Here is an 18,973-nt window from a genome sequence, read left to right as displayed (position 1 = left end):
AAAAAAAAAAAAAAAATAAATAAAAAAAAAATAATAATAATAATTCAGCAGATCTCTAGAAGAATATGGAAGAACCTGGAACAGTGGTTGCCTCTGGGGAAAGGAATTCTATGGCTAAATGATGAAGTATACAAGTGATAAATTATTTCTTTTGCTATGTGCATGTATTATCTATTCAAAATACTCATTGTAATTTTTACTTAAAATATTCAGAAGCATCCCTAAAATGTAAACATCATAAAGCTTTAATTATTGACACTAACAAAGCAGTGATGTGGAAGAATAATTCAAAGTAATATTAGTCACATCAGTAAGTATTGATTAGGCACTTTAACATCAGTTAATGGCCAGGCGTGGTGGCTCACGCCTATAATCTGAGCACTTTGGGAGGCCAAGGTGAGCAGATCACCTGAGCTCAGGAGTTCGAGACCAGCCTGGATGACATGGTGAAATCCTGTCTTTACAAAAAAATACAAAAAATTAGCCAGGCATGGTGTCATGCACCTGTGGCCCCAACTACCTGGGAGGCTGAGGTGGGAGGATCACTTGAGGTCAAGGCTGCAGTGAGCTGAGATTGCACCACTGCACTCCAGCCTGGGTGACAGAGGGAGGCCCTGTCTCAAATAAAGAAGGAAAAAAAACATCAGTTAATGCTTTCTCCTCTTCAGTATAGGGTTCTAAAATGATTCCCTCTTTTTTGAAATGATAGAAGAGGGAGATAGAGAAGTAAGTCACAGGACAGGAGTCTTCCTAGAAATACTGAAAAAAACCTATTATTTTGTTATTTCATGAAGTCTCAAGCTAAGTTTAAAACTTTAACAACAACAACAAAATAGGCCTGGAAACCTTGGAATCCTAAGTCCAGCCCACAGACTTCCACTGAAACCCACTCTGCCTACTGAGCATGCCCAGTGAGCTTCTCGTCACCAGCAGAGAGTTCTATCACAGACTTGAAGATATGATGAGACTGCAACAGTAGTGAGTTTAGGCTGTGCTTGGTATTGAAGGGAGAAAAAATAGCATAAAGGAAAAGTAGATGACACTGAAAGAAAAGTCTCCCCAAACTAACCATGACCCTAAAGAGCCAGACCCTCAGCATGGAGGCTTCACTATGTCTAGGGAAGTGAGGTGGTTGGTTAGGGTCCAGAGGCCTAGAAAATGTCATTAATAAAAAGGAAAAAGTAACAGGACAAGTGGGCAAGCAGGCAGGCCTCCATGCCTCCTTTTTTCTTTCTTTCTTTACTTCCAGCAAATTAGTGAATATTTGTGGAGGAGGAATTAAAACGCTAGAAGCATTAGCCAATCAGAGCTTCCAAAAGGTCCACCTAAACTTAATACCTTAAAAGCATCAATGTTATATCAGTGTTATATCAATGTTTTGGGTAAGAAAACAGGAAACTTTTATTTCTTAATATTTTAAGATATTTGAACAGCTTTATCTTTTATTTCCCAAGTACCATATGAAGCATGTTGTTATGGTAAATGTTAGTATAATGTATCATTTACTATTGTCATTTTAGTTGCAGTGGTTGTGATGTTTAATTGAGTGGGATGGCTTTTTTCCAGAATGGAATCACTAGTTCCCCTTGTACAGAGTTTGAAAAAACGGATGGAAGTACCAGACTATGAAATGGTAAATATTTTATATTAACATGTAAAATTGACCCTTTGTAAAGACAATTTTCTGGGTAGAAGAATTTGCTTTTGTTAAAGTGGTTCATTTTGTTTGTGTTTCTGTGAAGTGTGAAATAATTATTAAGAAAAGAAATGAGGGGAAAAAATACATACATTGAAACAGAATACAGTTTTCCTGGAAAAGTTTTCCAGGAAAAACATTTTTTCCTCAATTTTACATATGAAGCAAAAGTCCTGTGTATTTTTTTAGTTTTGTCTGTGGTCAGATCTCTCTTCACCAGACAAAAGAAAAGTACACCATTTCTAAAATGGTCCATTTTTTATTGATGAGTATTTATACTCCCTTCCTCCTTCTTTTCTTCCCTATTTAAAACTTTTCTGTTTGTAAAACCATAAGAAAAGAAAAAAGAGAGAGCTGTGACTAGCATATTTTAAATGTGTTAGCTGTTTGTCAACAGGGATCTGAATGCTATAGCCAAAGATACTTTTAGTCATAATTTATTTGTATATCATTTATGCAGTCTTTGAAGCATATATTTTCCCATTTGACCCGGTACTTGAGATGAGAAAGCTACAGCTTAAAATATTCAAGTGTCCGGGCACGGTGGCTCACACCCGTAATCCCAGCACTTTGGGAGGCCGAGGCCAGCAGATCACGAGGTCAGGAGATCGAGACCATCCTGGCTAACATGGTGAAACCCTGTCTCTACTAAAAATAACAAAAAATTAGCCAGGCATGGTGGCGGGCGCCTGTAGTCCAAGCTACTTGGGAAGCTGAGGCAGGAGAAAGGTGTGAACCCGGGAGGCAGAGCTTGCAGTGAGCCCAGATCGCGCCACTGCACTCCAGCCTGGGTGACAGAGCGAGACTCCATCTCAAAAAAAAAAAAAAAAAAATTGTTCAAGTGACTTTTCTCAGATTTGATGCCAGGGCTAAGACTTCCAAGTCCTGCCTCTTAGTGTGGTCTTTCTCTTACTTCAGTAAGCTGAGTTTGCATATTTTATTTACTTATGGAATACAATCAGACCACTTTGACTAAAACTGAAGTATTAAGTATTGATTACATTTATAAGAATTTGCTGGTATTCTTTAAAATAAGAGGTGTCTGTTTTCACACTGCTGATAAAGACATACCCGAGACTAGGCAATTTACAAAAGAGATTTAATGGACTTACAGTTCCATATGACTGGGGAGGCCTCACAGTCATGGCGGAAGGTGAAAGGCATGTCTTACATGGTGACAGACAGGAGAAGAGAAAGCTTGTACAGGGAGACTCCTGTTTTTAAAACCATGAGATCTCTTGAGACTCATTGACTGTCATGAGAACAGCACAGGAAAGACCCACCCCCACAATTCAATCACCTCCCATCGGGTTCCTCCCACAACATGTGGGAATTGTGGGCATTACAATTCAAGATGAGATTTGGGTGGGGATACAGCCAAACCTTATCATTCTACCCTTGGCCCCTCCCAAATCTCATGTCCTCACATTTCAAAACCAGTCATGCCTTCCCAACAGTCCCTCAAAGTCTCAACTCATTTCAGCATTAACTCAGAAGTCCACAGTCCAACATCTCATCTGAGACAAGGCAAGTCCCTTCCACCTATGAGCCTGTAAAATCAAAAGCAAGTTAGTTACATCCGAGATACAATGGATGTACAAGCATTGGGTAAATACAGCCGTTCCAAATGGGAAGAATTGGCCCAAACAAACGGGCAATGCAAGTCTGAAGTCCATCTTCAGTCAAATCTTAAAGCTCCAAAAAGATCGTATTTGACTCCATGTCTCACATCCAGGTCACTCTGATGCAAGAGGTGGGTTCACATTGTCTTGGGCAGCTCTGCCCCTATGGCTTTGCGGGGTACAGCCTCCCTCCTGGCAGCTTTCATGGGCTGGTGTTGAGTGTCTGCAGCTTTTCCAGGCACACGGTACAAACTGTCAGTCGATCTACCATTCTGGAGTCTGGAGGACAGACAGTGGCCCTCTTCTCACAGCTCTACTAGGTGGTGCCCCTAGGGACTCTGGGTGGGGATCCAACCTCACATTTCCCTTCCACACTGCCCTAGCAGAGGTTCTCCATGAGGGCCCTGCCCCTGCAGCAAACTTCTGCCTGGGCATCCAGGTATTTCCATACATCTTCTGAAATCTGGGCAGAAGTTCTCAAACTTCAATTCTTGACTTCTGTGCACTCGCAGGCTCACCACTAACTGGAAGCTGCCAAGGCCATCCTCTGAAGCCACAGCCCGAGCTCTATATTGGTCCATTTTAGCCATGGCTGGAGCAGCTGAGACACAGGACACCAAGTCCCTAGGCTGTACACAGCACTGGGACCCTGAGCCCTGCCCATGAAACAGTTTTTTCCTCCTAAACCTTCAGGCCTGTGACGGGAGGGGCTACCGCAAAGGTCTCTGACATGCGCTGGATACATTTTCTCTATTGTCTCGGGGATTAACATTTGGCTCCTCGTTACTTATGCAAATTTCTGCAGCCAGCTTGAATTTCTTCTCAAAAAATGGAATTTTCTTTCACATTGTCAGGCTGCAAATTTTCCAAACTTTTATGCTCCGTTTCCCTCTTAAAACTGAATGCCTTGGCCAGGTGCGGTGGTTCACACCTATAATCCCAGCACTTTGAGAGGCCAAGGCAGGTGGATCATTTGAGGCCGGGAGTTCAAGACCAACCTGACCAACATGTCGAAATCCCTTCACTACTGAAAATACAAAACTTACCTGGGTGTGGCAGGACACACCTGTAATCCTAGCTACTCAGGAGGCTAAGGCAAAGAATCGCTTGAACCTGAGAGGCGAAGGCTGCAGTGAGCCGAGATGGTACCACTGCACTCCAGCTTGGGTGACAGAGCAAGACTCCGTTTCAAAAAAAAAACTGGATGCCTTTAACAGCACCCAAGTCTCCTCTTGAATGTTTTGCTGCTTAGAAATTTCTTCCACCAGATATGCTAAATCATCTCTCAAATTCAAAGTTCCACACATCTCTAGGGCAAGGGCAAAATGCCACCAGTCTCTTTGCTAAAATATAACAAGAGTCACCTTTGTTCCAGTTCCCAGCAAGTTCTTCATCTCCATCTAAGACCACCTCAGTCTGGATTTCATTGTCCGTGTCATTATCAGCATTTTGGTCCAAGCCATTCAACAAGTCTCTAGGAAGTTCCAAACTGTTCCACATTTCCCTGCCTTCTTCTGAACCCTCCAAACTGTTCCAACCTCTGCCAGTTCCAAAGTTGCTTCCACATTTTCAAGGACCTTTTCAACAGCGTCCCACTATACTGGTACCAATTTACTATATTAGTTTGTTTTCACACTGCTGATAAAGACATACCCAAGACTGGGCAATTTACAAAAGGAAGAGATTTAATGGACTTAGTGTTCCACATGGCTGGGGAAGCCTCACAATCATGGCAGAAGGTGAAAGACACATCTCACATGACAGCAGACAAGAAGAGACAGCTTCTCTGCAGGGAGACGTCTGTTTTTAAAACCATCAGATCTCCGACCAGGCACGGTGGCTCACACCTGTAATCCTAGCATTTTGGGAGGCCGAGGCGAGTGGATCACCTGAGGTCAGGAGTTTGAGACCAGCCTGACTAACATGGAGAAACCCCATCTCTATGAAAAATACAAAATTAGCCGGGCGTGGTGGCGTATCCCTATAATCCCAGCTACTCGGGAGGCTGAGGCAAGATGATCGCTTGAACCCAGGAGGTGGAGGTTGCAGTCAGCCAAGATTGTGCCATTGCACTCCAGCCTGGGCAACAAGAGTGAAATTCCGTCTCAAAAAAAATAAAACCATCAGATCTCGGCCGGGCGCGGTGGCTCAAACCTGTAATCCCAGCACTTTGGGAGGCTGAGGCGGGCGGATCATGAGGTCAGAAGATCGAGACCATCCTGGCTAACATGGTGAAACCCCATCTCTACTGAAAAATTAGCCAGGCGTGGTGGCGGGCACCTGTAGTCCCAGCTACTCCGGAGGCTGAGGCAGGAGAATGTCATGAACCCGGGAGGCGGAGCTTGCAGTGAGCCGAGGTCATGCCACTGCACTCCAGCCTGGGTGACAAAGTGAGATTCCGTCTCAAAAAAAACAAAACAACAACAAAAAAAAACCATCAGTTCTCCTGATACTCATTCACTGTCATGAGAACAGTGCAGGAAAGACCTGCTGCCATAATCACCTCCCACTAGGTTTCTCCCATGACACATGGGAATTGTGGGAGTTACGATTCAAGATGAGATTTTAGTGGAGATACAGCAAAACCATATAATGAGCAAAAGAATATTTTGGTGAAACCTGAGCAAATCCAAGACTTACACTGTTTTGTTTAACTTTTTTTTTTTTTTTTTCCGGGAGCATACATTCAAGTTACCCTGAATAAACGCTTCCAAGACTTACTTTTTTTTTTTTTTTTGAGACGGAGTCACTCTCTGTTGCCCAGGCTGGAGTGCAGTGGCGTGATCTTGGCTCACTGCAAGCTCCGACTCCTGGGTTCACGCCATCCTCCTGCCTCAGCCTCCCGAGTAGCTGAGACTACAGGCGCCCACCACCACATCCGGCTAATTTTTTGTATTTTTAGTAGAGACAGGGTTTCACCATGGTCTCGATCTCCTGACCTCGTGATCCACCCACCTCGGCCTCCCAAAGTGCTGGGATTACAGGCGTGAGCCACCGTGCCCAGCCAAGACTTACATTTTTTAAAAATGGTATTTAAGATCATTGCAAGATACTTAAGGTTTGAAAATATTTTGAGGCCAGGAGCAGTGGCTCACACCTGTAATCCCAGCACTTTGGGAGGCCAGGGCAGGTAGATCACTTGAGCCCAGGAGTTTGAGACCAGCCTGGGCAACATGGCAAAACCCTGTCTCTACAAAAAGTACAAAAATTAGCCAGATGTGGTGGCACACGCCTGTAGTCCGAGCTACTTGAGATGCTGAGGCAGGAGGATTGCTTGAGCCTGGGTGGTTACAGTGAGCTGAGATCGTGCCATTGCACTCCAGCTTGGGCAACAGAGTGAGACTTTGTGTCATATTTAAAACGAGAAAGAAAATGCTTTGAGCGCATACAATATTATCAAATATGTCTGCAGGCAGGTCTGCTTTAATCATTACATTGCATCTGGATTTTTTTCGCTGGGTGGGTTTGATGTTTTTTGGGGGACGGAATGGCTAGGGTTCAGTCACAGATTATGTAATCAATTATGATGTGCCTACAGCTGCAGAGAGAGAACGCTAAATAGTTTTACTGTTTTGGCAAAATGAACATTCAGAATTCATCCTTTTATCACACTGACTGATTATTGCCGGTTAAACTGTTGATGTGTATCCAGAGCCTCTAGTGAAATAGTTGATTAGTATGTTTTTTCATGCTTTGACTTGTATCCTCTAGGCAAAACTATGACATAGTTAAGTTCCATTTTTCAAAACATTAAAGTTAAGGTTGCAGAATGGTAGCGTGTGAGCCACTTCTAACTTTCAGGCAAGTTTAGTTTAGTGCTGAGACTGGATATCATTCATTTAAATTTAAAACACATATGTAGATAGCAGTAGTTTATGGTTACACATAAAGGATACACAAGAAAACAGTTAGTTAAATAAGGTAGGACAAATTTATCTTGTATCCTCTCAAAGCTTGGAATATAGTACTAGTTGCATGTATTAACATTTTAAAAGTAAGTAAAATAATGTGTTAAAAATGAGATGAGAATATTATGTACAGTTTTGTATCAACTTTTTATTTATTTATTTTTTTTTTTTTGATACGGAGTTTCACTCTTGTTATCCAGGCTAGAGTGCAATGGCACGATCTCAGCTCACCGTAACCTCTGCCTCCCGGGTTCAAGTGATTCTCCTGCCTTAGCAGGAGAAGCTGGGATTATAGGCATGTGCCACCACACCCGGCTAATTTTGTATTTTTAGTAGAGACGGGGTTTCTCCATGTTGGGCAGGCTGGTCTCAAACTCCCGACCTCAGGTGATCCACCTGCCTCAGCCTCCCAAAGTCCTGGGATTACAGGCATGAGCCACCATGCCAAGCCTCAACTTTTTAGAATCTAGATGAAATGGATAATTTGATAGAAAATGCAAATTACCGAAATTAACTCAAGTAAAGACCAATAATCATAAAATAAAGAAGGAAAGAATTATTCTAAGAAGAGGCATCTGGCCCAGACAGTATATAGGTGAGTTCTACCAACACTTCAGAGAGCAGATAACTTTTATGACATAGAAACTGTTAGGGAAAAAATAATCCCAAAGCATAAAGATATTAAAAATTAAAAGTTTGTCATATTTAAGGTGTTGGATATTCCAGTTACCCTGATTTGATCTGTATATGCTATTATGAATGTATTAAATTATCACATGTACCCTGAAAATATGCACATCTTTTATGTATCAATAAAAGTAAAGATTTGTCAATAAGGCCATTAATGATTAAAGAAGCTTATAAAAACAACTGTCATACAGTGTAATTTTTAATTGTCTTATTTTCAGGTTCACCAGGCTGGTTTAACCTGCGATTATTCAGAACTTCCTCACCATATCAGCACAGAACAAGAAATAGAGTATCTTATTCAATCTGTGCATTATTTACTGAAAAATTTGCCAAATCCTACTCTTGTGACAATTGCAAGGTAAGTGTGTTCGGCAGAATAATAGCAAACCAGAGATGTGCACATCCTAATCTCTGGTACCTGTGAATGTGTTGCATTATATGGCAGAAGGGAATTCTCAGTGTGATTAACTCAAGGATTTTGAGATGAGGTGGTTCTCCTGGATTCACCAAGTGGGCCCAATGTAATCACAAGGGTCCTTAGAAGAGAAAGGCAGGAGGGTCAGAATCAGAGAGAGTGATTAGAAAATTCTGCCCTGCCGGCTTTGAAGATGGAGGCCATGAACACAGGCAGCCTTTAGAAGCTAGAAAAGGCCAGGGGACAGATTATCCCTGGGATCTTACAAAAAGAATGCAGCCCTGTCGACACCTTTATTTTAGGACTTCGGACCTCCAAAAGTATATGATAATAATTTAGTGTTGCTTTAAGCTACTAAGTTTGTGGCAATTTTTTATAGCGGCAGTAGGAAGCTAATACAATTTCTGTAGGTAAATATAATGATCACTAATAAAATAATACAAATTTTTTTTACCTACTCAGCTCAAAATTTAGATGTTGTATTTTCTCTTCCCTGGTTTTTTTGTTTGTTTGTTTGAGAGGAATTTCACTCTTGTTGCCCAGGCTGGAGTGCAATGGCACAATCTTGACTCACTGCAACCTCTGCCTCCCGGGTTCAAGCAGTTCTTCTGCCTCAGCCTCCCAAGTAGCTGGGATTACAGGCATGCACCACCACGCCTGGCTAATTTTGTATTTTTCATAGAGACAGGGTTTCTCCATGTTGATCAGGCTGGTCTCAAACTCCTGACCTCAGGTGATCTGCTCACCTCGGCCTCCCAAAATGCTGAGATTACAGGCATGAGCAACCGCACCTGGCCTTTTTCTCTTCCCTATTAGTGGTGATATGCAAACAATGTAGTTATTGTTATCTTTTCTTTGCAATTGGTAAGATTCAGATGAACACAAGAATTCTCATTTCTGTGTCCTACCAATTAATATTTAGCTGTTGCCATGTTTTAAATTTGAATATAATTGCTGAATAGTTATAACAATTTAATAATGCTTTCCTATGTTAATTTTTGGGCTGGTTGTGTATGGAAGTATGAGGTTCTAAAATAAGTACTTTAAGTACCAGGCTAATAATATGTAATTCATGACAAACATTTTGTAACATCCTTTTCATTCTGAAACCTCATTAATGTAACCTACCTATATGTAATTTAAATATATATAGATAATATTCATAATATATGTAGATAATATACATTATATATGTAATATAATCTACTATACACATAATACCTATACACATAGGAGGAATTAAAGTAATTGATAATAAAACATACTAAAATGCCAAACTAGACTCACATATTTAAGACATGCAGTTAAAAATGTACTGTAGCAGTTACACTACATGATGTAAATGTGGCAGTTACAAATGCAGATACCATGTGTTGACCAGATGCCATGAACAGCATTGCCATAATGACATTTTTTCAGTCATTGAACAGCCTCTTCATAAGGATCTGCAATTAAAGTCCAGTCTTTCCCCAATTTACAGTGTAGTTGCGTTCCTGGAAAATTTAGTTCATATTTAATGCATTTTTTAAAAATACTTTTCTATATAAAAAAGTGTTTAGTTCTAGGCTGTATTCATCTGTTTTCGTGCTGCTGATAGAGACATACCTGAGACTGGGCAATATACAAAAGAAAGAGGTTTAATTTAACTTATAGTTCCACGTGGCTGGGGAAGCCTCACAATCGTGGCAGAAAGCAAGGAGGAGCAAGTCATGTCTTACATGGATGGCAGCAGGCAAAGAGAGAATGAGAACCAAGCAAAAGAGGTTTCTCCTTATAAAAGCCTCAGATCTCATGAGATTTATTCACTACCTACAAGAACAGTATGGGTGAAACTACTGCCATGAGTCAATTATCTCCCACCAGGTCCCTCCCACTGCAATGGGAATTATGGAAGATACAATTCAAGATGAGATTTGTGTGGGGGCACAGCCAAACTATGTCATAGGCTCAAAAAATTAAAAATCACTTTTCACTTACATGAGTACTCAGTAGACTTTGAAAACATTCAAGACACAGGACAGCTATTCATATTGCAGGATGATCCTGCCTGTTGCAAGCTTCTCTAGCAGCCCAGCCCTCTTGTCCCAGTCCCCTAAATGTCAGTAGTGTCCCCTATTCATTGTGTCAATCAAAAATGTACTAAGATTTTCAAAACACCTTCATGGGAGTAGCTCCCATCAAGAACCACTCTAATAGTGTTTAAAGAAGTCAAAAATTGGCCAGGTGCAGTGGCCTCACACCTGTAATCCTGGCATTTTGGGAGTTGGAGGTGGGTGGATCGCCTGAGCTCAGGAGTTTGAGACCAGCCTGGGCAACATGGCAAAACCCTGTCTCTACAAAAAAAAACAAAAAAAAAAACAAAAAAAAAAAATAGCTGGGCATGATGGCATGTGCCTATAGTCCCAGCTACTTGTGGAGCTGAGGCTGCAGTGAGCCAAGATCATGCCACTGCACTCCAGCCTGAGTGACAAAATGAGACCCTGTCTCAAAAAAAAAAGTCAAAAATCTTTCCAAAAGTATTGCAGTACGCTTTATTTGTTAAGACTTATAAATTGAGTTTTTACATATGACACTTTAAAATAGGTCTTGCTGAGCATAGTGGCTTACACCTGTAACGCCAGCACTTTGGGAGGCCAAGGTGGGTGGATTGCTTGAGCCCAGGAGGTTGAGGCTGCAATCAGCCATGATCATGCCACTAAACAACAAAGGAAGCTGTTGTCTCGAAAAATAAAGTAGGCCTTTGTCCATATGTATATGTTAGTATTTAATAAAGTTTCTCAAGCCAGACCTGGTGGCTCACCCCTATAATCCCAGCACTTTGGGAGGCCAAGGTGGGCAGATCACCTGAGTTCAGGAGTTCAAGACCAGCCTAGCCAACATGATGAAACCCTGTCTCTACTAAAAATATATAAATTAGCCAGGCATGGTGGCAGGCACCTGTAATCCCAGCTACTCAGGAGGCTGAGGCAGAAGAATCGCTTGAACCCAGAAGGTGGAGATTGGAGTGAGCCAAGATTGTGCCACTGCACTCCAGCCTGGGCAACAGAGCAAGACGGTCTCAAGAAAAATTTTTTTAAAAGATTAAAGTTCTCTATATTATTTATTGTGTCTTAAATTTTCACATCAAGCCACAAAAATAACCTGGTTAGCAGAGTGTGGAGTTTATCAGTGGTCTTACAGATTATCTCTTTAGGTTTGAAATACTTGTACTAAGGAGTAGGCCAGATAACTAATTCTAGTTCCTTCTATAAAGATTTCTGTGCTGCTCTTCTCACTCTATCCTCTAGAAGGCTTTATTCACCCTTATCCAGAACTAGGAGACACTGGTTAATCCAGTTGTAATTGGCAGCAGCATTGTAACTGCCCAGCGCAACTCAGATTGTAGTTGGTAAGTTCTGGAAAGACTCCCAAAATACAGATATCTGCCCCAACCTACTTTGCTTTTTTCTGCTTCCTACTGCCTAGGAAAGTAAATCCAACACCAGCACATCGCCACATTTCATTTTGGACCAAGCCATGGATCCTTTGTAATTTTGTGGTTAACAAATCATTTTTAGAAATAGAATCCTTTTATCAGTTGGAAAACCTCGACTCTCATCATTTCTAGCCGTAGCACACACATAATAAAAGATGTCCCATACTAAGATACTAAGCCCCTGTATTCCCAAGCAACATCTCACTTTCAGGCAAACAGTGGTCTAGCAATCAAGCACTAAGGCTCATGCCACATTTCACCTTGCACAGGTTAATCTGTTTGTTTCAGATATCTTTAAAGGGATACTAATTGTGCCTCTTTCATAAAGTTGCTGTGAAAATTAAAGAACATAATTTATGTGAGGTGCCTAACACAAGGTAAACCTTTACTAGCTTTCAACTGATACTGATCCAAAATTCAGCACACCTTAATTTCTGTTTTACATTGAAATCAACACATGCAGCTTTTCCTCACAGTATGATTTTATCCTATGTGTATTTTTCTTCTTTCTCTTTCTCTTCTTGGTTCTAGGTCAAGTCGGGATGATTACTGTCCTTCTGACCAAGTTGACACCATTCAAGAAAAGGTCCTCAATATGCTACGTGCCCTCTATGGAAATCTAGACCTCCAAGTGCATGCAGCAGAGTCTTCTCCATCTTAAAACAAACAAAACATTAGGCTCCTATTGTATCTTGGTTTGGTAACAGGCCTTTAATTAATTTATTTGTAAATGAATCTTCCAGAGAACACTGTTTTTATATTAACTTTCAACTGAAATCTTTCAGATATTTTGAATCTCTAAACAACTATTGTCAGTTGTGGAATGATGGTAAATTTTTTGGCATTAAGTCTAATAACCCCAACTGATGCTTATCTGTCTTCCTTAAGTTTTTTTTTAGGGTTTTTGTTTTTTCCACTTTCCCCCCAGGTCTGTTGGACTGTATGAGATTCATTCATACTTCATTTATTCATTGAACTAATATTTATTGAGCACTTACATGTACCAGACATTATTAAGTGCTGGGGTGTATGGTAATGAACAGAATAGACAAGGCCCCTGCCCTTTCAGGGGAGACAGATGAGAAATAAATTATGGGTTATGAGAAATGTTATGAAGGAATGGACAACAACAGACATGTCTTAGTACTTAGGACACCCTGGCCTTATAGGAAAATAACATTCTCTTTTTTTTTTTTTTTTTTTTAATTTTATAAAATTAGAGATGGGGTCTCACCATGTTACCCAGGCTGGTCTCGAACTCCTGGGCACAAGCAATCCACCTGCCTTTGCCTCCCGAAGTGCTGGGATTACAGGTGTGAGCCACTGCCCCAGCCAGAAACTAACATTCTCAAAAGCTACTATGGAAAAAAACCCACAAATTTGCCAATCTGTGAAATTATCACAGGAAGTCTGCCTTTCCAAGGAATTTGGCATTGTGGTCCTGCTCTTGCCAAATGCTCTCCAGCATTGTTGGTATCAAGGTGGTCTGGTTGAGTAAACTTGACCAAACAAAAATTAACTGTTTTTTGCTTTGCTGATTTTGTTTTTGTTTTTGTTTTGCTAATCAAAAAAGTCCTTCAGGGTCTTTTGTGCCTCCAGGCGGTCATTGTAGATCAGTAATACAGTCCCTAAGAGCCACTTTATTGGCATGTCTGGATTGATACTTTTTTCAGATAAACCAGCTTTTTATGTAAACAGTAAGGAAAAAGGTAAATCTTTAATTCTGACCTGCCGTAAATACCCAAAGATATAAACTGTCTTCCACCACCCTCTTCATGACTAAGACATCCTTCTTGAGTCACTCTTAATCATGAAACTGGATTTTCTCAATTTGCCAGTCTTCTGATCTTTAGTATCTCTTTAGTTCAGTAATTTTTACCTACCTACTTGATTTATTTTCCTTTAAAACGTGAAATGACATTTAAAGAAAAACAAACACCCATCATTCCTCAGTCCCTACACAGCAGTTCTTTTCACTCTTGCCTGTAACTTTCAGGCCACATGTGTTCCTATAGAGTTGCATGTAGCTAAAATTATAGTGTGCTGCCTGACTTTGTGCTAATAACCAAGGACACACATTATCATTGCCTCTCAGTGGATGGCACCTGACCCCATTTTTCCAAGGATTCTATTTTCCAGTGAATTTTTTGTCACCAAGTTAATTTCCCAAGCGTGATAGCATGAATGCTTATTTATGTTGTGAAAAGCAGAGCAGCCTGACTCAGCTTTCCATTTTGATAAAACAACATGTGCCAAAAAAAGGGTTTATTTTCTTGGTAAAATCAGAATCTTAGAATTGTGCTATTTTAATTTTAAAATTTTGGTTAGAGCGTATAGACATTACTTTTATGGTTATTTTGCGTGCTAAATAAAGGGTATGTTTTGAACTATAGCACTAATTAATGTGTGTTATCTCAGTATGTCGATGGCTTTGATTTTGTGAGTGGTTAACTATTCATTTATTATGATTCCCATGAACTCTGATATGATTCATTGTGGTTTTAACTCAGGTTGAATAAAAGCATCAGTTTCTTTTATAGGAATGTTTGTTTAATTCTCATGTTCTGTGATCATCTCTTTGAGAATAAAATTCAGTCCCTAAGAGTTGAAAAGAATCAACTTAGTAAATTATGTCTTGCACATTCCAAATAGGAAGATACTTTATCAAGATGTGTTTCATTTGTGTTCTAAGTACCAGTGAGGGGATACCATGGTACAGTGTTTTGAACTGTGTACTCATACCATTAAAGCATGGGATTTTAGTGGCTTTTTAAAAAATGTGACTTAAGTGTAAGCAAATACTTTAACTTAATAAGTTGTGTATTTTCTAGTATCTAGGGGGAAAAGATTTAAGTCCAGCCCTTCACAATAACCTTTTGACTGTCAATTTTAGATGTCTTTAGAAATATTTCCTATAGGCATGGGTCTCTATGTGTTCTAGCCTCTCAAGGAGCTCTTAGTCAATGTCCTTCACACTTTTTTTCTTTTTTTTTTTTTTTTTGAGGTAGGGTCTCACTTTGTTGCCCAGGCTGGAATGCAGTAGTATGATCTTGGCTCACTGCAGCCTCAACCTCCCGGGCTCAAGCAATCCTCCCACCTCAGCCTCCTGAGTAGCTGGGACTTCAGGTGTGTGCCACCATGCTAGGTTTTTTTTTATTACTATTTTGTAGACATGAAGTCTCATTATGTTGCCCAGGCTGGTCTCAAACTCCTGGGCTCAAGCGATCCTCTTGCCTCAGCCTCCCAAGGTGCTGGGATAACAGGTGTGAGCCACCATGCCCGGCCTTCTTCACTCTTTTTATGATAATCTCTCCTAGTCCTGACTTTGTTTTTGCAGCAGCGGCCCTGGATTGCTGGCAGTAAATTCATCATACTGCCAGTGGTTTATAGTCAGTGGTGTGTTTCTCAGTACAAGATTCTTTCATTCACCGCACATCTCAAGAGAGAGCACTTTAGTGAAACTTCAGGAGTTTTTGTTTGATATCTTTCAGAAATGCTTGACATACAGTCTTGCCTTCTCAAAGTATACTGATACTTTGATAAGGATCAGCATTTTTTGTTGTAATTTTTTTTTTTTTTTTTTTTTTTTTTGTGGCGGAGTCTCGCTCTGTCGCCAGGCTGGAGTGAAGTGGTACCATCTCGGCTCACTGCAAGCTCCGCCCCCCGGGTTCATGCAATTCTCCTGCCTCAGCCCCCCAAGTAGCTGGGATTATAGGCGCCCACCACCACGCCCAACTAATTTTTGTATTTTTAGTAGAGACGGGGTTTCACCATGTTGGCCAGGATGGTCTCGATCTCTTGACTTCGTGATCCACCTGCCTCAGCCTCCCAAAGTGCTGGGATTACAGGCACGAGCCACCGCGCCCGGCCTGTTGTAAACATTTAAGGTGTACAACATGATGTTTTGATATACATATATCAATATATACATATGTATACTATGTATACAGTATATACATAGTAAAATGGTTACTATAGTCAAGTAAATCAACATATCCACTTCTCACATAGTTGCCCTTTGTGTGTGTGTGTGTGTGTGTGTGTGTGTGTGTGTGTATGTGACAAGAGCACCTAAAATCTCTTTTAGTAAAATCCTGAATTAAATGCAGTATTATTAACTGTAGTCCTCGTGTGCACATCAGATCTCTAGGCTCGCTCATCCTGTGTGCCAGCCACTTTGAATCCTTTGACCTACATTCCACATTTCCTCCTCCCCACTGCCCGTTGGAACCACTGTTTTATTCTCTGTCTCTGTGTGTTTGACTCTTTTGTTTAAGCGTCACATGAAAGGGAGGGTCAGTTTTATAAATATTCATTGTCCTACTCTGCTGTGTCAACTTCAGTGGTAGCACTTTTGTTGCAGTTGCAGTGCTTGTTTCTGCACTAATTGGTCTTGGACTGCCTCTCACTTTTGCAGTTCTAGCTGCACTCTGGGATTCCAGACATCAGCACCATCCTTTCCCTTTATTCTCATTTGCATTCACAAATGAAGTTATAATAACTGAGGAGGTTCCCACAAACCTTGGTTCTTAGAAAAAGAGTTCTCTGAACAGTGAACATTCTGGTCACTCACTAGGAGGGTTTATCTTAACATTGCAAATTAGTAAATTGGCATTCTATACATTCATATCTTGTCAGTTTGATTCCTGTAGTTCAGAAACAGGAGTTCTGTTATGGAGGCTAAGACAAGGCTGAGATGGCACATTTTTACTTCCTTGGAGGGCCTTCACTGAATAGTCAGCCAACCTCCAACTACAGCATCTTTACTATTTTGCTAACTTCACAACGCTCCTTGACAGCAAGCAGAGCTCTGAAGCCTGTCAGTCAGCCATCAGCACTATTAAGAAGCCCCTGCACCCCGTTTCAGGTGACTCATGCCAAGATTGAGCTGAGTGAGAAGTTCCATGACTGCATGCAGGAGAACATGGTGGTAAGAATGTGGGCTCCAGGGACCAACTGCCTGACTCCAGTGTCTCCTTCCCCATGTTCGAGCTCTGTGACCTCTCCAAGCCTCAGCTCCCCTTTTACAAGAAGAGAACTTAACTTAGCAGGGTGCCGTGGTTCATGCCTGTAATCCCAGCACTTTGGGAGGCCAAGGCAGGCAGATCACGATGTCAGGAGTTCAAGAACAGCCTAGCCAACATAGTGAAACCCCATCTCTACTAAAAACAAAAAAAAATTAGCTGGCCATGGTGGCGGGCACCTGTAATCCTAGCTACTCGGGAGGCTGAGGCAGGAGAATCGCTTGAACCCAGGAGGCAGAGGTTCCAGTGAGCCGAGATCCCACCACTGTGCTCCAGCCTGGATGACAGAGCGAGCTTCCGTCTCAAAAAAAAAAAAAAAAAAACGAAGAAAACTTATCAGGACATTATGAAGAAAAGTACATATAAAGCCCTCAGCACTGGAATCATTCAGTAAACATTGGCTGTTGTTTCCAAACTCAGCCCAAATGAGAATATCCTGTGGTGGCTGCTCCAGTCTCAGCTGCTCTTCTCATGATTCTCCAAATACTGATTATTTTCAACCCCTATGAGCCCCACCATACATCTGTGAATAACAGAATTTCAAGGTTAGAGGTCTATTCAAAAAAGGTAGGTTCTTGCCCATAAGGAAAGAAGTAAGAGATCACTTTAGGCAGAGTTACTGATAATTTAAAACTTTTTTCAGTTGGTGCAAGCATTCATTTAGTCACAATTTTGAATCTTATACTCTCGTGCAATTACAGAGGGTCAGAGAAGTCAAAACTTGCCCCAGCTGCTTCTTTATACTTTTCCTTCTGCATGCTTGCAGATAAAACTCAGATTTGTGATGCCAAATTTTTGATGTAGACAGTGTTTGGAAGTTGCTACCCTTGGACTTACGAATTACCTTCATAGAATCTAGGGTTATCCTTACCTTTTTTGGTACAGCTGATTTATAGACGACTTGAAATAACAACAACAAATCCCTCATGAATCAGCCAAAGCATGACAGGGAGGTGGGGTAAAGTGGGATCCTCCACCCAGTTCACCAGTATTTCCCAAACCAATCCCAAGCATTTCCTTCACCTGGGCCTCAGCCTGATCAAAGCTCAACCTCAGCTTGTTGAGGGGTAAGGAAAATGGGGTCGTTAGAGAAAGGGGGAATGCCTTTGTCAGCTGGGCTTAATAAGGTCACAACCAATCAGCTGACTTAAGGAGGGAGGCCGAAGTCAGGGTTAGCGCTAGGCTCAAAGGCCAACTTTTTGAGCAAATTACTCTGTGAACTGCACAGCCACACCATCTGCCCTCTGCAGCACTGCCCCATCTGGAACGGGTACAATGAGGGCAGCAGCATCACAAAGTGGCACCAAAGGTAGCAGGGGCTTTGGAATCAGTCTAAGTCCAAGTACTTCCTCTGCCAGTTACAAGTTATATAAAGTTAGACAACTTAAAGTGTCAGAGTTCCTTGATTTAGGCATGATTCAAGGCCCAGTTTGTGTTCCTACAGGACAACTATGCTCTGTCAATGCACTTCAGTGAGCTATTTCTGCCCTCCCCATGTATCCATGAGCTCCTAGAGTGCATCCTTACACATCTTTGTTGCTCCAGTCTCTGGCATAGTCCCTGTCACATAAGGCCTCTAAACATGTATAATGAATTAATAAATACTGAAAATTGTGATGGTCACTGCAGGCTCGGTGGCAATAAACCTTACTATCTGCCCTATATTATACATGCTATAATGAACGTACCATCTTTGAGAGCACATTCAACAAATGCATTAATGCAAGGATGAACTTTACCAAGGATTAAGTGTATTGAATACAAGAATCCAGAACAGCTAAAAGAAAGATACTTGTAATATAATGATCGTGTCCATAGAACAACTGTGTTATAAACAAAAGAAGGCCAAGGCAAATTGTGCCATTTTCCTAACAGTTTTGTGATCTGTTTTGTGTTCTTACGGTAAGGCCTGATAAGAACCATGTTCCACAATGCATGTGTAAGCACGACCTAAAAATACATATAGTTTAAATTCCTGCCTAACATTCAAAATCTAACATTTGATATATCCAAAAACTGCATGAACTTTTGATCCCTAAAAATACATTGTTTTGCCATTAAAGGAGTGACAATTGTTCTCACTTCTGATACTTACTTCTATTTTGAGGTACCTTCTGTTACAGTCCTGCTTTGTTCTGCCCTT

General features: G+C 41.1%; 1 protein-coding gene across 2 annotated transcripts in view; it reads left to right on the top strand.

Annotated features, from left to right (window-relative positions):
* Window positions 1-14,421, top strand: part of CUNH5orf22 (chromosome unknown C5orf22 homolog) — a 26,224-nt gene extending 11,803 nt beyond the window's left edge. For both annotated transcript variants that reach the window (XM_017889467.1, XM_017889469.1), the window contains 3 exons: window positions 1,567-1,633; window positions 8,135-8,274; window positions 12,338-14,421. In XM_017889467.1, the coding sequence (XP_017744956.1) occupies window positions 1,567-1,633; window positions 8,135-8,274; window positions 12,338-12,467 (337 nt within the window). In that variant the 3' untranslated portion in view covers window positions 12,468-14,421. The remainder of the gene's footprint in view (window positions 1-1,566; window positions 1,634-8,134; window positions 8,275-12,337) is intronic.
* The last annotated feature ends 4,552 nt before the right edge of the window (window positions 14,422-18,973 follow it).

This window comes from Rhinopithecus bieti, unplaced genomic scaffold (assembly GCF_001698545.2).
Source record: "Rhinopithecus bieti isolate Rb0 unplaced genomic scaffold, ASM169854v2 scaffold_17882, whole genome shotgun sequence".
NCBI classification, from domain to species: Eukaryota; Metazoa; Chordata; class Mammalia; order Primates; family Cercopithecidae; genus Rhinopithecus; species Rhinopithecus bieti.
The sequence above is the reverse complement of the archived record's forward strand: the minus strand, read 5'-3'. Positions and strand labels throughout refer to the sequence as shown.